The sequence below is a fragment of the Artemia franciscana genome, chromosome 9, assembly GCF_032884065.1.
Source record: "Artemia franciscana chromosome 9, ASM3288406v1, whole genome shotgun sequence".
Taxonomy (NCBI): domain Eukaryota; kingdom Metazoa; phylum Arthropoda; class Branchiopoda; order Anostraca; family Artemiidae; genus Artemia; species Artemia franciscana.
Window position 1 is genome coordinate 40,235,760 of NC_088871.1, and position 19,893 is coordinate 40,255,652.

The 19,893-nt window shown below is 36.3% G+C and overlaps 1 protein-coding gene across 2 annotated transcripts in view; it reads right to left on the reverse strand.

The window, feature by feature from the left end:
• The window catches only part of LOC136031410 (disintegrin and metalloproteinase domain-containing protein 10-like), a 198,595-nt gene that overhangs the window by 98,722 nt on the left and 79,980 nt on the right, over nucleotides 1–19,893 (reverse strand). For both annotated transcript variants that reach the window (XM_065710960.1, XM_065710961.1), the window contains exon 6: nucleotides 524–623. In XM_065710960.1, the coding sequence (XP_065567032.1) occupies nucleotides 524–623 (100 nt within the window). The remainder of the gene's footprint in view (nucleotides 1–523; nucleotides 624–19,893) is intronic.

A 19,893-nucleotide genomic window follows, 5' to 3' on the forward strand; every position in this document is an offset into this window, starting at 1 on the left:
TCAACTTTATTGACCATAATTAAGATTGCCACATAAAAGCAATTCATTTTGTTTTGTTTTATTTTGTATTCAATACAGCACAATAAAAAAAGAATATTTGATGAAAACATGATTAATTGTTTTAGTGTCAACACTTTTGTTTTGTTCATAATCAGAAACCGGCTCTTATTCTAAACAAAGTAAAAAATACAAATACTTATTATACGGCTTACCACTGAATCTGTCGTTCTGATTACGAGCCCAATATACTTACATACAAGATATAAATCCAGTGGCACTGATTGGGGGAAGGGGGAGTAGGGCAGAATTTGAGCATTTGTCCGCTATATTTTTGCCATCCCTCTTAGATTCGGAAAATTACCTTTTCTGGTATTGTCAAATAGCATTTTGGGGATTTTCGTTAAAAAAAAAATTGTAAAACTTACCCCTAGATCTTAAAAATACACTCCACCCCCTCCCCAACATTTTCGTGAATTGGCACCACTATACATATCTCCTTGATATGATGAATGAGAAAACTTACCAATGGCTTGATAGATATTGTTTACTCTTTGAACATGCCTTGTCATTGATTCAATACATGCCTCTTCGCTGCCCATTTTGTTGTAAAATAAGTGATCAGCCTGAAATTACACAGCAAGTAATTATTAATATCAAGAGAAACGCCCTTTGTCATCTCAATCTAGTGAAAACCCTCAATGGATAGTTCATAGGGAAACAAAGCTTGAATTCCCGAATGTTTCTAACTACTGAAACTGTTAGCAATACTGGAAGTAAAGTTTGTGACAGAGCCAAAATCTGCCTTCCAGCACAAACAGAGTATTCATAAATTTAAATCAAAGAGCTTTTATTTATGTTGTCTTTGCAATTAAATACAGGATGTTTTTGATCATACAGTTCGTGGTAACGAACTGTAAGTAAGGAGGGACGCGGCTCGATAGTAAAAAAAAACTCTAAAAAACGGAATTTTGATATCGATAGACATACCAGAAGAATCGGCTTAACATTTGATGCCAAATATATAACAAGAGCTAAGAGCTAATATGGCACTTGTGACGAGGTCGGAGGAGCCAAGAGCTCATATGGCATGAGCTCTAGCGAAATTCGAAGAATCAATAGATTGATTGAAAAGGAAAAATCAGAGGCTTAATGCCGGTCATCCAGTTTCATCCCGATATCTCCATTCTAAGCGTTTTCCAAGATTTCAGGTTTCCAAGATTTCTGTTTCTCCCCTCCAACCCCCTATGTCCCCGGATCCGATTTGAATTGGGAATTGAGCATCTGAGACATAAGATCTTTCAAAATATCAGGTTTCATTAAGATCCGATCACCCATTCGTAAGATAAAGATACATCAATGTTCACGTTTTCCAAGATTTCTGTTTTCCCCTCCAACTCCCCCCCCATGTCACCGGATCTGGTCAGGATTTAAAATAAGAGCTCTGAAGCACAAGATCGGTGAAACGACAATTTCTAATTTAATCTGGTCTAGTTCCTGATACGCCTGCCAAATTTTATCGTCCTAGCTTACCAGGAAGTGCCTAAAGTAGCAAAACCGGGACAGACTGACCGACAGAATTTGCGATCGCTATATGTCACTTGTAAGATACCAAGTGCCATAAAAAGAATAATACTATCACTTTCTTTTAGTATTTGACTATTTTGGGGCGTTTCCCCTCGTCCTTTTCCAAAAGTATGGCAAATTTTCTCAGGATGGTAGCTTTTGATGACAATATTAATTTAACGAATTATGTATATTTGGAATCAGCATAAACAAATTCTTTTGCTACTTCTTACTTACAGTTCGTTACCCCTTACTGATTTACTGATTGATAGTGTTTAAGGTCTTTGAGTTTAAACTGGAACAGAGCACGCACTAATTTAAGTTTGAAAGTACAAAAAACAGATCTTTTTTTTCTGAAATTAAAAGGGTCATTAACTCTTTAGATGTTTTGAATGCATCCAATCAAACCGTTGAGGCTAAATTAAATTTCACAGCAATAAAATAAATCAAATTAATAATAATAAAAGCTCATTTACATGCACTTAATAATAATAAAAATAAAGCAAATAAAAGTTTATGTACACCTTTAAATGCTACCTTGTACCCTTTGGGGGCCTCAGAGCTCCCAGTAAAGAAGGAATATATTTTTGAGGGTTTAAAATGCAAAAGAGGGATGAGTGTAATTCCTTAAAGTACCAAGGACACTGAAAATGAAATATAATTAAGGCCGTATCTGGAGGTATACGGGGTTTAAAGCCTCCCCACCCCCGAGATATCTTTCTGGCTCGCCCTTCCAAAAAAAAAATCCTGAGAGTGGTCTTGAAGCTGATTGTTTGATTTTTTTTTGTAGAAACTTGCATAATCGTGTATCTTCAGAAACAGAAAAATCGGTAATCCTGTTTTTAATGACAAAAGTCTATCAGCAGTTGTGCAGTTGTTGTAGTAACTGGTGTCAAATTAAAAAAAAATGTGGGCAAAAAATCACCACAAAATGTGTTATCAAACTGCATAAGAAGGCTTAGGTATCCTTTGAGGGCGAAGTTGTCTGTGGACATCAGCAGATTGTTAACGCTTGAGATTTTCATGGACAAAGATGGTTGCCAGACTTCACTAAATAGTTTTACTTATTTTTTTCATGATTTGACTGTCAACACTGACAAAAATGTGGTACTACCCGAAAAACATGGTTATTTCAAAAGAACCAAACGAAAAATTATAGAAAGTCGCAGTTTTAGGTATTAATAGACCAAGATGTGTCGGTTTGCAAAAAAAAAAATGTTTGACTGCCAACATTAACGAAATTTGGTACATTTTGCTTCACTTGCTACTTTGAATCTCTTACCCTGAATACGACCTAGCTTTATATCTGTAAGAGTTTGAGCACGATAGAAAAACATCACAATCATAAAGACTAGAAGTTTTATTAGACTTACAAATATTTTGTAGAAGATATTGACATAGCTGGTAAGTTAATATTTTGCTGATTTTGAAAGTAAAATTTTGGCTTTAGTTGAATCTGAGTAAATATTTTGTGAAGAATTTAATATAACTGAAACATAAATGAAACAACGTAAATTTATTTTCAAAGGCTAGGAATGATGCTCCTGTGACTGACCTTGAAAAAACGATAGCGATTAATCCAAAAACTGCCATAATTTGAATATGAAAAAACAGGAAAAAATAGCTTCATTTTGTTTTAGTTTTCAAGGCTATAGTCTAAACTTTGGTCTCTCTTGACAGAACGCATAAGGACATTCAATTCATTACTTAATAATAGCTACAAATGGATTTTGGAACTAAAAAGTGAATATAAATTAAAAAAACAAAAGTACCTTTTTAATTCGGACTCTTTAGTTCAATCTCTATGGGAAAAAGTAACTAATATTAAAATGATAGCTCCGTTTGAAAAGATTCTCCGCGTTTTTCCATTAAACTTCTCGGTTCATATTTCCCCCTGTGCTTATGGTTTCTTAGCTACACCCTAGCTCAAACAGCGGAAACAGTTCTTTACAATTTCCAAAAATAGGTAAACCTTTTCCGGCCCATCATGATGCTTGTATGTGAAACTATAAACTTGTTTTAAAAATCAGAAACAAGACACGAACAAGAAGATCTCCAAGCAGCAAAATCAAACCTAGTCCTCTTTGGTGAAGAAATAACAACAGTGCCGTACAATGCTAGTTAGGGGGATATACTTGTAGAAGATCGAATATGGGTGGGGGGGGGGAAGATTGTGTCATTCAAGCATTTGTTTTTGCTACTTATTAAGTAAATAAGAAGTTTGAGCGTAAAAGTAACAGTTGCAAAAATTAAAAGAGGAACAAGAAGATGCCATTAAAGCATGCGAAATAAAAGTCACGATAATTAGTCTAAGAGCATATTTTCTCTTTCTCGAGTTGAAGCCTCACGTTATATTCAACTACCATTTTTTAAATATATTTAACGAAAAGCAAGCTTTTCCCCAGCCGAAAATGACAAATGTGTACATTACTCGCATATTTATAAGGAAATGTACAAGAAATAAATACAAACACATGCACGCAAATGACCCAAAAGTACACGCGTTTGGTCCTAAATCTATATAAAATAAAAAAACGAGTTTTTTTAAATGAAAGTAAGGAGCGACATTAAAACTTAAAACGAAAAGAAATTACTCCGTATATGAAAGGGGCTTTTCCTCCTCGACACCCCGCTCCTTACGCTAAAGTTTTTTATTGTTTTAAAAAGTAGAGTTGCGAGAAAGAATCAAACTTTAGTGCAAGGAGCGGGGTGTCGAGGAGGAAAAGCCCCTTTCATATACGGAGTAATTTCTGTTTGTTTTAAGTTTTAATGTCGCTCCTTACTTTCATTTAAAAAAACTTGTTTTTTTATTTAATTTCTGAAAGTTTTTGAATTAATGCATGTCTGATTTTGGCTCTCCGTACATAAATTATAAAAATGAAATTTGCATATTAATTCTTTTTTTGGCTAAATGGCTTTCTCTTAGTTTTGGTCAGACGATTTTGAGAAATAAGGGATGGGGAAGGAGGTCTAGTTGCCCTCCAATTTTTCGGTTACTTAAAAAGGCAACTAGATCTTTTATTTTTAACGAACGTTTTTATTAGTAAAAAAAAATACGTAACTTAAGAATTAACTTACGTAACAAACTTTTATATTCTTATATTTTTGATTATATATATGAGGGGGTTGGTCCCCTCGTTAATACCCCGCTCTTCACACTAAATGTTGTTTTATCCCAATTCTTTAAGAATTACCTTTGAATCAGAAAGGCCGTAGAATAAATAGTTGAAATTATTTAAAAAAAATTTAGCATAAAGAGCTAAGTATTTATCTCCTCCTAAATACCTCGCTCTTTATGCTAGAGTATTTTTAGAACCCCTCATATGCGTAATAATCTCCGTTCGTTTTAAGTTTTAATGCTTCTCCTTACTTTCAATTGAAAAAACTTTTTCATGTTTACATTTTCATTGTTTTTTTTTTATAGTAATGCTAGAAAGTCCTGTGCCCTTTTCATTGAATTTCTCTTCTCCCATGAAATATTCCTCCAAGGAAAGATCCTCCCATATAGCCCCCTCCCCTGAACCCCACACCCAAACCAAAAAAATCCCCCTGATAACGTCGGTACACTTCCCAGTAACCATTACTGTATGTAAACATTGGTCAAAGTTTGTAACTTGCAGCCCCTCCCCCAGGGACTGTTGGGGGTAAGTCATCCCCAAAGACATAGTTATTATGGTTTTCGACTATGTGGAACAATATGGCTATCTCAAAATTTTGATCCGTTGACTTTGGGGAAAAAATGAGCGTGGGAGGGGGCCTAGGTGCCCTCCAATTTTTTTGGTCACTTAAAAAGGGCACTAGAACTTTTCATTTCCGTTAGAATGAGCCCTTTTGCAACACTCTAGGACCACTTGGTCAATACGATGACCCCTGGGAAAAAAAACAACAAAAAAAAACAAATAAACACGCACCCGTGATTTGTCTTCTGGCAAAAAACACGAAATTCCACATTTCTGTAGATTGGACCTTGAAATTTTTTCTATAGGGTTCTCTGATACGCTGAATGCGATGGTGTAATTTTCGTTAAGATCCTATGACTTTTAGGGGGTGTTACCCCCTATTTTCCAAAATAAGGCAAATTTTCTCAGGCTCGTAACTTTTGATGACAAAGACTAAATTTGATGAAACTTATATATTTAAAATCAGCATAAAAATCCGATTCTTTTGATATATCTTTTAGCATCGAAATTCCGTTTTTTAGAGTTTCGTTTACTATTGAGCCGGGTCGCTCCTTACTACAGTTCGTTACCACGAACTGTTTGATATATATATATATATATATATATATATATATATATATATATATATATATATATATATATATATATATATATATATATATATATAAATGAGTTGTCTGTGTTTGTGTGTGTGTGTGTGTCGAGTGACGTCATGTTTGTGTGTCGACTGACGTCATGTTTTCGACTGACGTCATTATAAGGATTGAGCTGTATGCGTCATGAAGTTGTTTGTCGACTGACGTCATGTTTGTCAACTGATGAAATTACATACCGGGACACAAATGACGACCGAGACACAGGGAATATAAATGACGACCGGGAACCTCAAAGAGTAATTACAGACTGGGACATCCGGACACAAATCACGACCGGGACACAGGGAATATAAATGACGACCGGGACACAGGGACACAACTACACCGGGGCCCCCCGGGGGCACAGGCGGGATATATAAATGACGACCGGGACACAGGGATTGTTCGAATAGAAATTACAGACCGGGACACAAATGACAACCGGGACACCGGGACACAGGGAATATAAATGACGACCGGGACACTCAAAGAGAAATTACAAACTGGGACACCGGGACACAACTGACGACCGGGACACAGGGAATATAAATGACGGCCGGGACACAGGGACACATCATTAGAATAATGAGATATAGATCTGAATACGGATTGTTTTTCCCATGGGCAATTATATGTTGCATGTTCAAGAGTCAGTAAACCTGACAATCTATTTATATGCACAGACAATGGGACAGCGAAGAATGTTGTATATTGGCATGTTTTACGTATATATATATATATATATATATATATATATATATATATATATATATATATATATATATATATCTATTCACAGGTGGGACACAGGGACACAACTACAATGGCGCGTAACGACTTACACGCGCGGGGGGGCTTGGGGGCGCGAAGCGCCCCACCAACTAGGTGTTGGGGTGGCGCAAAGCGCCACCCCAACAGCTAGTTAAAATATATAAAAAACCACACGCTTCTGAAGTATAATCCATGATACCGAAACCACATTAATGAAGTTCAGTGTGAGGTTTGTAACAATGTCTTTCTGAAAATTGGTTAATTTTCAGCAGGAAGCATAGGATCTAAAATCCTTACGGACTTTCACTGTTGCTGATTGCAAGAAGAAAATCCAATTAATATACTCTAAAATTGTTGCTAACCGAGGTAAATACAATAGAAAGTATCTTGCTAAAATATACTCGGTTTTTACAGATTATTCGGTTTTGTTTCTTTCTGGTATTTACCCTATTTTTCATAAAAAAGATATCAGTTTAATTTGTTCTTATTATTTCCAGTTTTCCCGTATTCTACTGTATCTGCCTCCATGGTATAAGAATAGGAGCCTCATGTCTATTTATAGTTTCCCGGATATTGGGTCGAAGCTCACAGAGCTTGCTGGTAAAACACCCCAGTCTACTTATAAAACTACAGTGTAGTTTTAGTACTACTAAAACTACTACTATACAGTAGTACTACTGTAGTTTTAGTACCAGTACTACTTATAAAAGATACAGTGATCGCACAAAGTGCGATCACTGTATGTCACTTGGTAAATACCAAGTGCTATAATAATAAATAAACATGCATCCGTGATCTTTCTTCTGGCAAAAAAAACAAATCCCACATTTTTGAACATGGGAGCCTGAAACTTCTACACTAGGCTCCTCGAATGCGCTGAATGGTGTGATTTTCATTAGGTTCCTTGACTTGTAGGGGTTGTTTGACCCCTTTTTTGGAAATCTAGAAAATTTTCTCAGGCTCGTACCTATTGACGTGTAATACTTGAAATTCTTTATGGCACTTGATATTTACCAGGTGATATATAGCGATCGCGAATTCCGTTGATCTGTCGGTCTGTCGGTCGGTCTCAGTTTTGCTAGTTTAGGCACTTCCAGATAAGCTAGGACGACGAAATTTGGCAGGCCTATCAGGGACCAGGCCACATTAAATCTATATATATAAAAATAAGTTGTCTGTGGATGTGTCTGTCAGGTGACGTCATGTTTGTGTGTTGACTGACGTCATGAAGTTAGTTGTCGTCATTTTTGTTATGACGGTGACGTCATTAAAGATATATAAGACATGCGTTCACGTAGAAATCTATTAATGTTTAACTTTAAAATGACTGATGAACTTACAATGGCAACAGCCGAGGAAGATGCTCAAAGAGTCTATGCCAAAAAACTTGCTGCTGATAGAGAAAGTCAGAAAAGAAAGCGTGCCGAGGAATCAAAAGAACAGCAAGGAAACAGGCTTGAGGCTGATAGAGAAAGAAAGAACAGAAAGCGTGCCGAGGAACTACCAGAGCAACGCGAAAGCAGACTTGCTGCTAAAAGAGAAAGTGAAAAAAGAAGGCGTGCCGAGGAACTACCAGAGCAACATGAAACCAGACTTGCTGCTAAAAGAGAAAGTGAAAAAAGAAGGCGTGCCGAGGAATCACAAGAACAGCAAGAAATCAGGCTTGCTGCTGATAGAGAAAGTAAGAAAAGAAAGCGTGCCGAGGAATCAGAGCAACCTGAAAGTTATCGCCTGGCATTCAGGTACAGCCCAGTCGATGATTATAGCTTGAGTAGATGTGTTCAAATCGGGACTACGTCTAAAATTTGTCCCTATTGCAAGGCCTTGAAATTCAATGGTGAAACAATGGGAATGTGTTGCGCCTCAGGAAAAGTTAAACTTCCTCTATTGGCTGCACCACCAGAGCCATTGAAGACTTTCCTTACTGGAACTACGTCAGAATCTAAGCGTTTTTTGAAACAAATCAGAAAATATAACTCATGTTTCCAAATGACGTCGTTTGGAGCCCAAATCGAAAATCCAGATCAATTTATGTCTACTTTCAAAGTAAAAGGGCAAATTTATCATAGAGCAGGGTCCCTTCTACCATTCTCAGGCGAAAATCAAAAATTTTTACAATTGTACTTCATCAGTGATTGAAATTCTGAATTGAATGCACGTTGCGAGGGTGAGGCTGTTCTTATTCCTCGCATTCCCATGATTCCAACGGATCTGCCTTTTCAATTTAAAAGATTGCAATTCCCAATTCGATTAGCATTTGCAATCACCATTAACAAAGCTTAAGGTCAATCATTAGAAAAATGTGGTATAGATCTTAATACTGATTGTTTTTCCCATGGACAATTGTACGTTGCATGTTCGAGGGTCGGTAAACCTGACAATCTATTTATAGTTTGAAACACATATATAAATCTATCTATATTCACAGGTGGGACACAGGGACACAACTACAATGGCGCGTAACTAATATGGCGCGTAACGACTTACGCGCGCGGGGGGGCTTGGGGGGGGGGCTTTTGGGGGAGCTAGGTGTTGGAGTGCCACCACCCCACTAACTAGCCACCCCAACAGCTAGTTAGAAATAATTGTTTCCCTGACTCGACCATCTGGGGAGAGTGGGGGGACGGTTAATTCGGAAAAATTAGAAAAAAAGAGGTATTTTTAACTTACGAACGGGTGACCGGATCTTAATGGATTTGAAGCATATCGTTTCTCAGAGCTTTTATTTTAATTAACGACCGGATCCGGTAACATAGGGGGGGGGGGCTGAAGGGGGAAACCTAAAATCTTGGAAAACACTTAGATTGGAGGAATCGAGATGAAACTTAGTGGTAAAAATAAGCACAAGTCCTAGATACGTGATTGACATAACCGGAACAGATCCGCTCTCTGTGGGGGAGTTGGGTGGAGGGTTGATTCTGAAAAATTAGAAAAAATGAGGTATTTTTAACTTACGAAGGAGTGGTAGTCTTTATGATTGTGATGTTTTTCCATCGAGCTCAAACACTTACAGATATAAAGCTAGGTCGTATTCAGGGTAAGAGATTCAAAGTAGCAAGTGAAGCAAAATGTACCAAATTTCGTTAATGTTGGCAGTCAAACATTTTTTTTTTGTTGCAAACCGACACATCTCGGTCTATTAATACCTAAAATTGCGACTTTCTATAATTTTTCATTTGGTTCTTTTGAAATAACCATGTTTTTCGGGTAGTACCACATTTTTGTCAGTGTTGACAGTCAAATCATGAAAAAAATAAGTAAAACTATTTAGTGAAGTCTGGCAACCATCTTTGTCCATGAAAATCTCAAGCGTTAACAATCTGCTGATGTCCACAGAAAACTTCGCCCTCAAAGGATACCTAAGCCTTCTTATGCAGTTTGATAACACATTTTGTGGTGATTTTTTGCCCACATTTTTTTTTTAATTTGACGCCAGTTACTACAACAACTGCACAACTGCTGATAGACTTTTGTCATTAAAAACAGGATTACCGTCCTTGGTACTTTAAGGAATTACACTCATCCCTCTTTTGCATTTTAAACCCTCAAAAATATATTCCTTCTTTACTGGGAGTTCTGAGGCCCCCAAAGGATACAAGAAAGCATTTAAAGGTGTACATAAACTTTTATTTGCTATATTTTTATTATTATTAAGTGAATGTAAATGAGCTTTTATTATTATTAATTTGATTTATTTTATTGCTGTGAAATTTAATTTAACCTCAACGGTTTGATTGGATGCATTCAAAACATCTAAAGAGTTAATGACCCTTTTAATTTCAGAAAAAAAAAGATTTGTTTTTTGTACTTTCAACCTTAAATTAGTGCGTGGCCAGTTCCAGTTTAAACTCAAAGACCTTAAACACTATCAATCAGTAAGGGGTAACGAACTGTAAGTAAGAAGTAGCAAAAGAATTTTTTTATGCTGATTCCAAATATACATAATTCGTTAAATTAATATTGTCATCAAAAGCTACCATCCTGAGAAAATTTGCCATACTTTTGGAAAAGGACGGGGGGAAACGCCCCAAAATAGTCAAGGGGCCTTAAGAAAATTACAGCATCAGGTTCAGCGTATCAGAAAACTCTACTATAGAAATTTCAAGCTCTTATCTACAAAATTGACGAATTTTGGATTTTTCGCCAAAAGAAAGAACACGGGTGCGTGTTCTATTGTTTGCTGGTTTTTCTTTCCAAGAGGTTCTTGTATCGAATGAAAGGTACTGAAAGACCGTGAAAGGGCTCATGAGAACGAAAATCGCAGGTTCTAGTGCTCTTTTTAAGTGACCGATAAAATTGAAAGGCAAATAGTCCCAGCTACTACGCCTCATTTTCCCCCAAAGACATTCAATACAATTTTGTAATATCTATTTGATTCAGCATATTTGAAAGGTCAAATAACTATGCCTTTCGAAATGACATGACCCCCCTCCCTCCATGGTCCTGGAATGACTTGTAAAACAATTAGAAATTAAACAAAAAAACAAGGTTTTTCAGAACTCCAAATGAACAGAAACTACTCCGTATAAGGGAGGGACTGGCCCTTCTTCAACCCTTGCTGTTTTGGCTAAAATTTAACTTTTTCTCAGAATCCTTTGCAAAACACTGAACACATTGAATTTGAATGAGAAGTATTTTAAAGAACTCTAAGAATTTAGGGTAAAGAGCGAGGGTTGAGAACAGAGCAGCCCCCGTCATAGACAGAGCGATTTCTTTTGGTTGTAATTTTTAATGCTGCTCCTTACTTTCAGTTGAATAACAACTCGTTCTTTTAAAAATTGAAGTTATATAAGTTGGGGAAGAGTTTAAAAACATAAAAATATAAGGGGTCTATAACGACTCTTGAGATTTGTATAAGGCAATCAGACATTTGAAATCATTTTATCGTAGTTACTTTCTTTTGAAAAGAATTTATGTCTTAAAACTTTGTAAAGCAATTTACAACCATTGTTAACATTGTAGCACTCTAATAAGAGAAGAAAACTTTTCGAAGATCTGCTCTAAGAAGAATCTAAAAGGAATGTAGAGACAAACCGACTAATGAAAACTCTTTAGTATTACTTCCACGAAACCAATAAAAAATGCAACGATTTTTAGTGCAAAGAAAATCTTATATAAGAGTTACAAAACATTTCTAAAATCTTTTATTTATAAAAATAAATTAGTTAAACCGCATTAATAGGTTTGATTTAAAGCAATAAGTGAAAAAATGAAAATAAACAGCAGTTCATTTGGTTAAAGGTAAAGGATGCGGCATTTAGACTTTACAGTCCGTACCGGCGGCACCAACCCACTCGGCCCTGGCCGAGTGGGTTGGTGCGCTGGATTTGGGATCCTGTGTCTGAGAGGACGTGGGTTCGAATCCCGGTGTACCCAATTCTTCAGTTTGGGACGGGGGTCAGTGGCGTGATCCTGTAAGCTTAGCCAGAGTCGACCCAGCTCTAAATGGGTACCTGGAGAAATCTGGGGAAGGTAAACAGGAAGGGTGTGCGAAAGCACAGGTTGGCTGGCCCCCAACCCCCCATTGCACTTCCTGGCTGAAGGGCCAAGAAACGGAGATCAGCACCGCCGGTACGGACTGTAAAGTCTAAATGCCGCATCCTTTACCTTTACCTTTACCTTTATATATATATATATATATATATATATATATATATATATATATATATATATATATATATATATATATATATATATATATATATATATATATATATATATATATACATATATATATATATATATATATATATATATATATATATATATATATATATATATATATATATATATATATATATATATATATATATATATATATATATATATTTATATATATATATATATATATATATATATATATATATATATATATATATATATATATATATATATATATATATACTAGCTGTTGGGGTGGTGCTTCGCGCCACCCCAACACCTAGTTGGTGGGGGCGCTTCGCACCCCCCCAAGCCCCCCGCGCGCGTAAGTCGTTACGCGCCATATTAGTTACGCGCCATTGTAGTTGTGTCCCTGTGTACCACCTATGAATATAGATAGATTTATATATGTGTTTTAAACTACGTAAAACTTGCGAATATACAACATTCTTGGCTTTCCCATTGTCTGTGCATATACAAAGCCTTATGTACTAATAATGACGTCATATGCAAACGCTCTTTTTACAAACAAACAAACATGCATGCACACAACTCGTTTTTATATAGATAGATAGATAGATAGATACAATACAAATTAACTGCGTAAAACTTGCGAATATACAACATTCTTCGCTGTCCAATTGTCGCTGCATATAAATAGATTGTCAGGTTTACCGACCCTCGAACATGCAACGTACAATTGTCCATGGGAAAAACAATCAGTATTAAGATCTATACCACATTTTTCTAATGATTGACCTTGAGCTTTGTTAATGGTGATTGCAAATGCTAATCGAATTGGAAATTGCAATCTTTTAAATTGAAAAGGCAGATCCGTTGGAATCATGGGAATGCGAGGAATAAGAAGGCCCTTTCAAGATTGCGGCCTCTATTAGGTTTTCCATTGTTTTTTTTTACGGCAAGTCGCATGCCATTGCAAAGCTTTGGTGGGTTAATATTTCTTAAAAGTATTATTGGTACGCCTATTTTTAGTATCCCAGATGATTTGGAAATATTGCACGTGGGAGTTTCTGTAGAATGCAAATTCAGAGGCAATTTCAAAGCGGAATGAGCAGTTCTTCCACCAGGCAGCAATGTTGCGGCTATCCCGGACGACGCAATTGCCAACGCTATATCATTTTTTGATCGAATTGATGCCAGAATCAGTTTTATCACAAACGTTTTACCAGTACCTCCTGGCGCATCCAAAAAGAAAATTTCTCCAACGTTGTTATCGACACAATGCATTATCGTATCATAAATGTCTTTTTGTTCCGACGTTAACTTGGAAATGTTATTTTGTACATACGGCAATAGATCACCCGTACTGTAACTTTGTTCACGATCCAATTCTACACATGTCGAAACAGCAGCGATACGGTTAGGTGAAGGCATTCCCAAATCCTGAAGAGGTTTGTTTGCCATACGTACGCACAAATCTTCTATAATAACTAAAGTGTAGTTATAAATTTCTGATGTAAAATCAAAAGTCACAGCTGACGTCTCTAACTGTTTTCGATGGAGTATATCTTCGGACATTTTTGACTTATATTTTTCCCATAACTCTGTAGGAGCTGATGGTGAGCAAGTTGTTAAAATGATGCCAAACAATGCACGAATTTGACTTGGAGTTGACGTTTCGCACGCGTCATTGATGCAGTTATCCCAGTGTTGGTCATTCTCCAATAAATTCAGAGCTTGGCATGCACTACGGTAAGTGTCATGTATAGTACCATTTACAGTTCTCAAATACTCAAAGGATGTCGGACCGGGTACATTCACCAAAAGCAGGCGTAGAAAAAGCATTCATGTTGATTGGGGTGAACGGTGTAGTCTTCCTATCGTGGTATCTTTGAAGATGGTAGGTTGGCCGTCGACTGACTTACCCTGTTTTCGACGTTCAAATACTTTATTTTTAGTATTCCACGTGTAATACGAAGGCACTTCAGTATACAGCAGTTTTTTTGCAAAAGAATCATTTTTGCAAAGCGAAAAGAAAGCGGTTAACTTTGTATCCGGTGGATTCAGGGCTCTTTGTTGCACGTTGGTTTCTGAGAAATAAACACGTTGACCATTCTGTAAATGTACTGCTAAGTGAGCAACAGCTGGACTACGTTCATGTATCGGAAATGAAAGAATTCTCCAAACAGCTTCATTACTGCTTATGTATCTTCCAGCCTGATATTGTACGATTTCGTCGATATCTTTGATTTTGGGCTGCAAGCCAAAAACTGCCATGTCACTGCCTTTGTTGACGTATTTACATATGTATTTGATTGCCTTTACGGAGTTACAGTATTCAACGTTTATGTGTGCATTAAATATTTTTGATAATAATGGGGAATATGGAACAACCCACTGGTTATCTACTTCGATGGTGGTACCGTTACGCTTCTTTATTATTGCTGTTTTACCGCCATCTTCAGTAGATCTTCTTCTATACTGTGGGTAACCATCATTGCCAGTAATTGTGTTGGATACTAAAAGTCGAGGATATTGCTTTGTGCACCTTCCTTTGGCCATGCATGGTGAATTTTCGTTCAGTGCACCGCAAGGTCCATGTATCATATTTTTTACAATAATATCATGTAACCCCTTATCGACATTTTCATCAGGTATTTCAGCGGAAATCACATCATCAATTTCGTTCGAAGTAATTTTTTTATGTAGCCAGATTAGTATATGTGCGTGTGGCAAACCTCGTTTTTGCCATTCCACTGAGTACATCCAGCATCGCACTGACCCAAACACTTCAAGTTTTACTATGTAGTTTATCAGTGATTTCAACTTTTGCCGGAAGACACGGGCCGTAATGTCATGTCTATGAACCGCCGATTGTCCTTGAAGTAAAAGCTGCTGTATCTCGTCCCAAGATTGATTACATGTAAATGTAATAAATAAATTTGGACGACCATAGAGACAAACACACGCAATAGCATCTTGAGCATATTCATGCATATGACGGGGACTGCCAGCATATGACGAAGGTAAAATTGTTAATCTTCCAACGTTTGTGGTATTACCGTCATTTACAACTGCATCTCGCAAATGAATGTATTGTTCAGAGCGGAGCTTGGTCTGATTCAGGCGGATATATAGCAAACGTTCTGATTCAATTTTAGCATACATATCAAAGACGTATTGGTGAAACCATTGACGACATTTTAAAATATAATTTTCTTCATCCTGCCGAATCATTAGTCTATAGGAATAATAATGCATTGCACTGCATTTCTTATTCATTTCTTTGTTAGTGGCTGGAATCATCAATTTAATATTAAAGTGATAGCCGTCGGCTCCATCCCAAAAAATGATAGGATATTGTAGGGCATCGTAGCATCGATGAGTTTCAGCAATTCTTAACAACTGAGCGTTTCGCTTATGAAGAATAATATCTCGAGGTAAAAACTGATCACCGACCATAACGATTGCCACTCCGTCGATAGTTGGAGCATTGTATCTACGCACATGTTGGCCAGGAGGCGTTTTGTCAGCGGAAATAACAATTTTATACGTATCAGTAGGCATCAAATCGATGGCTGTTTTGAACAGACGCACTAAATTATTATTTTCGTGGAAAAGATGTTGCAATTGGGAAACGATTGTCCTTTCAACGTTGGGAGAAATTTCGCAACGTGCATTCAATTCAGAATTTCTATCACTGATGAAGTACAATTGTAAAAATTTATGATTCTCGCCTGAGAATGGTAGAAGGGACCCTGCTCTATGATAAATTTGCCCTTTTACTTTGAAAGTAGGCATAAATTGATCTGGATTTTCGATTTGGGCTCCAAACGACGTCATTTGGAAACATGAGTTATATTTTCTGATTTGTGATAAAAAACGCTTAGATTCTGACGTAGTTCCAGTAAGGAAAGTCTTCAATGGCTCTGGTGGTACAGCCAATAGAGGAAGTTTAACTTTTCCTGAGGCGCAACACATTCCCATTGTTTCACCATTGAATTTCAAGGCCTTGCAATAGGGACAAATTTTAGACATAGTCCCGATTTGAACACATCTACTCAAGCTATAATCATCGACTGGGCTGTACCTGAATGCCCGGCGATAACTTTCAGGTTGCTCTGATTCCTCGGCACGCTTTCTTTTCTTACTTTCTCTATCAGCAGCAAGCCTGATTTCTTGCTGTTCTTGTGATTCCTCGGCACGCCTTCTTTTTTCACTTTCTCTTTTAGCAGCAAGTCTGGTTTCATGTTGCTCTGGTAGTTCCTCGGCATGCCTTTTTTTTTCACTTTCTCTTTTAGCAGCAAGTCTGGTTTCATGTTGCTCTAGTAGTTCCTCGGCACGCCTTCTTTTTTCACTTTCTCTTTTAGCAGCAAGTCTGGTTTCGCGTTGCTCTGGTAGTTCCTCGGCACGCTTCCTGTTCTTTCTTTCTCTATCAGCCTCAAGCCTGTTTTCTTGCTGTTCTTTTGATTCCTCGGCACGCTTTCTTTTCTTACTTTCTCTATCAGCAGCAAGTTTTTTGGCATAGACTCTTTGAGCATCTTCCTCGGCTGTTGCCATTGTAAGTTCATCAGTCATTTTCCAGTTAAACATTAATAGATTTCTCCGTGAACGCATGTCTTAAATACCTTTAATGACGTCACCGTCATAACAAAAATGACGACAACTAACTTCATGACGTCAGTCAACACACAAACATGACGTCACCCGACAGACCCACACACACACAGACAACTTATTTATATATATATAGATAGATAGATATATATATATACTAGCTGTTGGGGTGGCGCTTCGCGCCACCCCAACACCTAGTTGGTGGGGCGCTTCGCGCCCCCCCCAAGCCCCCCCCGCGCGCGTAAGTCGTTACGCGCCATATTAGTTACGCACCATTGTAGTTGTGTCCCTATGTCCCACCTGTGAATATAGATAGATATATTATATATATGTTTTTAACTACGTAAAACTTGCGAATATACAACATTCTTTGCTGTCCCATTGTCTGTGCATATAAATAGATTGTCAGGTTTACCGACTCTTGAACATGCAACATATAATGGTCCATGGGAAAACAATCCGTATTCAGATCTATACCTCATGATTCTAATGATTGCCCTTGAGCTTTGTTGATGGTGATTGCTAATCGACCATTCCCTGTCCCGGTGTCCTGATCGTCATTTATATCCCCCTGTGCCCCCCGGCGTCCCCGTTGTAGTTGTGTCCCTGTGTCCCGGTCGTCATTTATATTTTTTACTTATGTCCTGGTCATTATGGCTTATGTATGGTCATTTATATTCCCTGTGTCCCGGTCGTCATTTGTATCCCGGTGTCCCGGTCTGTATATACATTCGTTTTTAGTTTTGTTTTTCTCCTTTATTTTTTTCCTTTTTTATTTTTTTCTTTTTTAGTTTATTTAGATTTTTAGATTTTTAGTTTTTTTTATTAGTTTTTGTTTTTTTTTTCTTTTTAGTTTTTTCGTAGTTTTTACCTTCTTTTTAGTTTTTTTAGTTGTTTTTTTTACTTATGTCCTGGTCGTCATTTATACTCCCTGTGTCCCGGTGCTTTGTTGATTGCTAATCGAACATTCCTTTTGTCCCGGTCGCTTTCTCTTTGAGTGTCGTCATTTATTTTTTTATTTTTTAGTTCTTACCTTTTTTTAGTTTTTTTTAGTTTTTTAGATGAAATTTTTTTTTAGTTTTTTTCCTTTTTTTCTTTTTAGTTTTTTATTGGTTTTTACCTTTTTTTTTAGCTTTTTTAGTTTTTTTTTCGTTTTTTCTTTTTACTTTTTTTTTAGTTTTTATCTTTTTTATTTTTTTTTATTTTTATTCTTAATTTTATTAGTTTTCTTTTTCTCTTCTATTTTTCAGTTTTTTCCTTTTTTTTAGTTTTTTTTTTTTAGTTTTTATTTTTTTTTATTTTTTTACCTTTTTTTAGTTTTTTTTAGTTTTTTAGCTTTTTTATTTTTTTTTATTAGTTTTTAGTTTTTTTTTGTAGTTTTTGCCTTTTTTTAGTTTTTTCAGTTTTTTTGTTTAGTTTTTAGTTTTTTACCTTTTTTAGCCTAACCAGGATTTGAACCTGGGACCTTCATTCTCCGTTCTGACACCCTCTCTCACCGAGTGACTACTCCAGCATTTTCATTTTGGTGTTTTAAATGGTATATTATTAACCAAATTAATGTGTTTTACAATATACTAAGCATCGTCATAACAAAAATGATGGCAACTAATTTCATGACGTCAGCCGAAACATGACGTCACCTGATCCATCCACAGATCCACACACAGACAACTTATTTTTATATATATAGATATATATATAAATATATATATATATATATATATATATATATATATATATATATGTATTATATATATAATATTATAATTTTATAATATATACAATATTATAATATTATAATATAATATAGTACATACTATATATAATATGTATTAATACATATAAACAGGTATGAAAGGCAAGAAATAGACCAAAAGAAGAATTTTCAATATTTTTCTTGTTTGGAAGATTATATTGTGGGCTAGGAAAAGACATTTTTAGCATATCTGAGAGCCCTTGAGCAGACATTTCAACTCCCTATCACAGGCTGTTGAATGTGATCGAAAAATTTCGGTATAGAAAAAATGCTGCCTAGATATATTTACTGGACACAAGTATTTACCTTGCTTCATAGCTATGCTTTTCAGATCAGTATCATATCCGGATTGAAAATCTGTATTTTAGGGCCCAGTCCCCCACTTAACTTTGTTTATAGTGAAAGATAATATATTTTCAAATAGGAATGATTTGGAAAATGATGCCTGACATCCTTTAATAGTGCTTGCACTCAATACTATTTACAAATGTGCTCAAATGAGCTAATACTCACACTCACTCTTACACTACTCGCTACTCGCTCTTACACTAAATTAGCATACATATCCACTACACTAGCCTGAGCCTAACGAAACACAAACACCAAATAACACATGCACTCACATAATTATTTTGCATGCTCTTAAATGTCATTTACTAACCTAGTCGGCTATACAAGTGCCTCCCCCCTCCATCTACACGTAAAGTAACCAGTCCAATTAAACCGGAATATCTGAACAAAAAGTGTAGCCTAGTCAATTAACCATGAAAAATTCAGCATAGGCAACTCAACTTAGAGAGCTCGGTTCTGGAAAATGAACAGAAGACATCAAAATAAGTAAACTCAGCAAGAGACATAACGCAGTGTCTACTCAATAGCCGAAGGTTAATCTGGTCAACTGAAAACAGATAACTCGGCAATTTCTCTATTTCCCGAGATAACTCGGCAAACGAAAGTTAACAATGACAACTTGACCTAGTCAAACAGTTGCAAGCAAGGAGCGACCCGGCTCAATAGTAACCGAAACACTAAAAAAAAACACTAAAAAGAATTTTGATACCGAAAGATATATCAAAAGAATTGGCTTATTAAGCTGATTCCAAATATGTAAGTTTCATTAAGTTCAGTCTTACTTATCAAAGGTTACGAACCATATAAAATTTTCCTGATTTTTGAGAAAAGGGGGAAACATCCCCTAAAACTTATAGAATCTTAATGAAAATGACACCATCAGATTTAGTGTATTAAA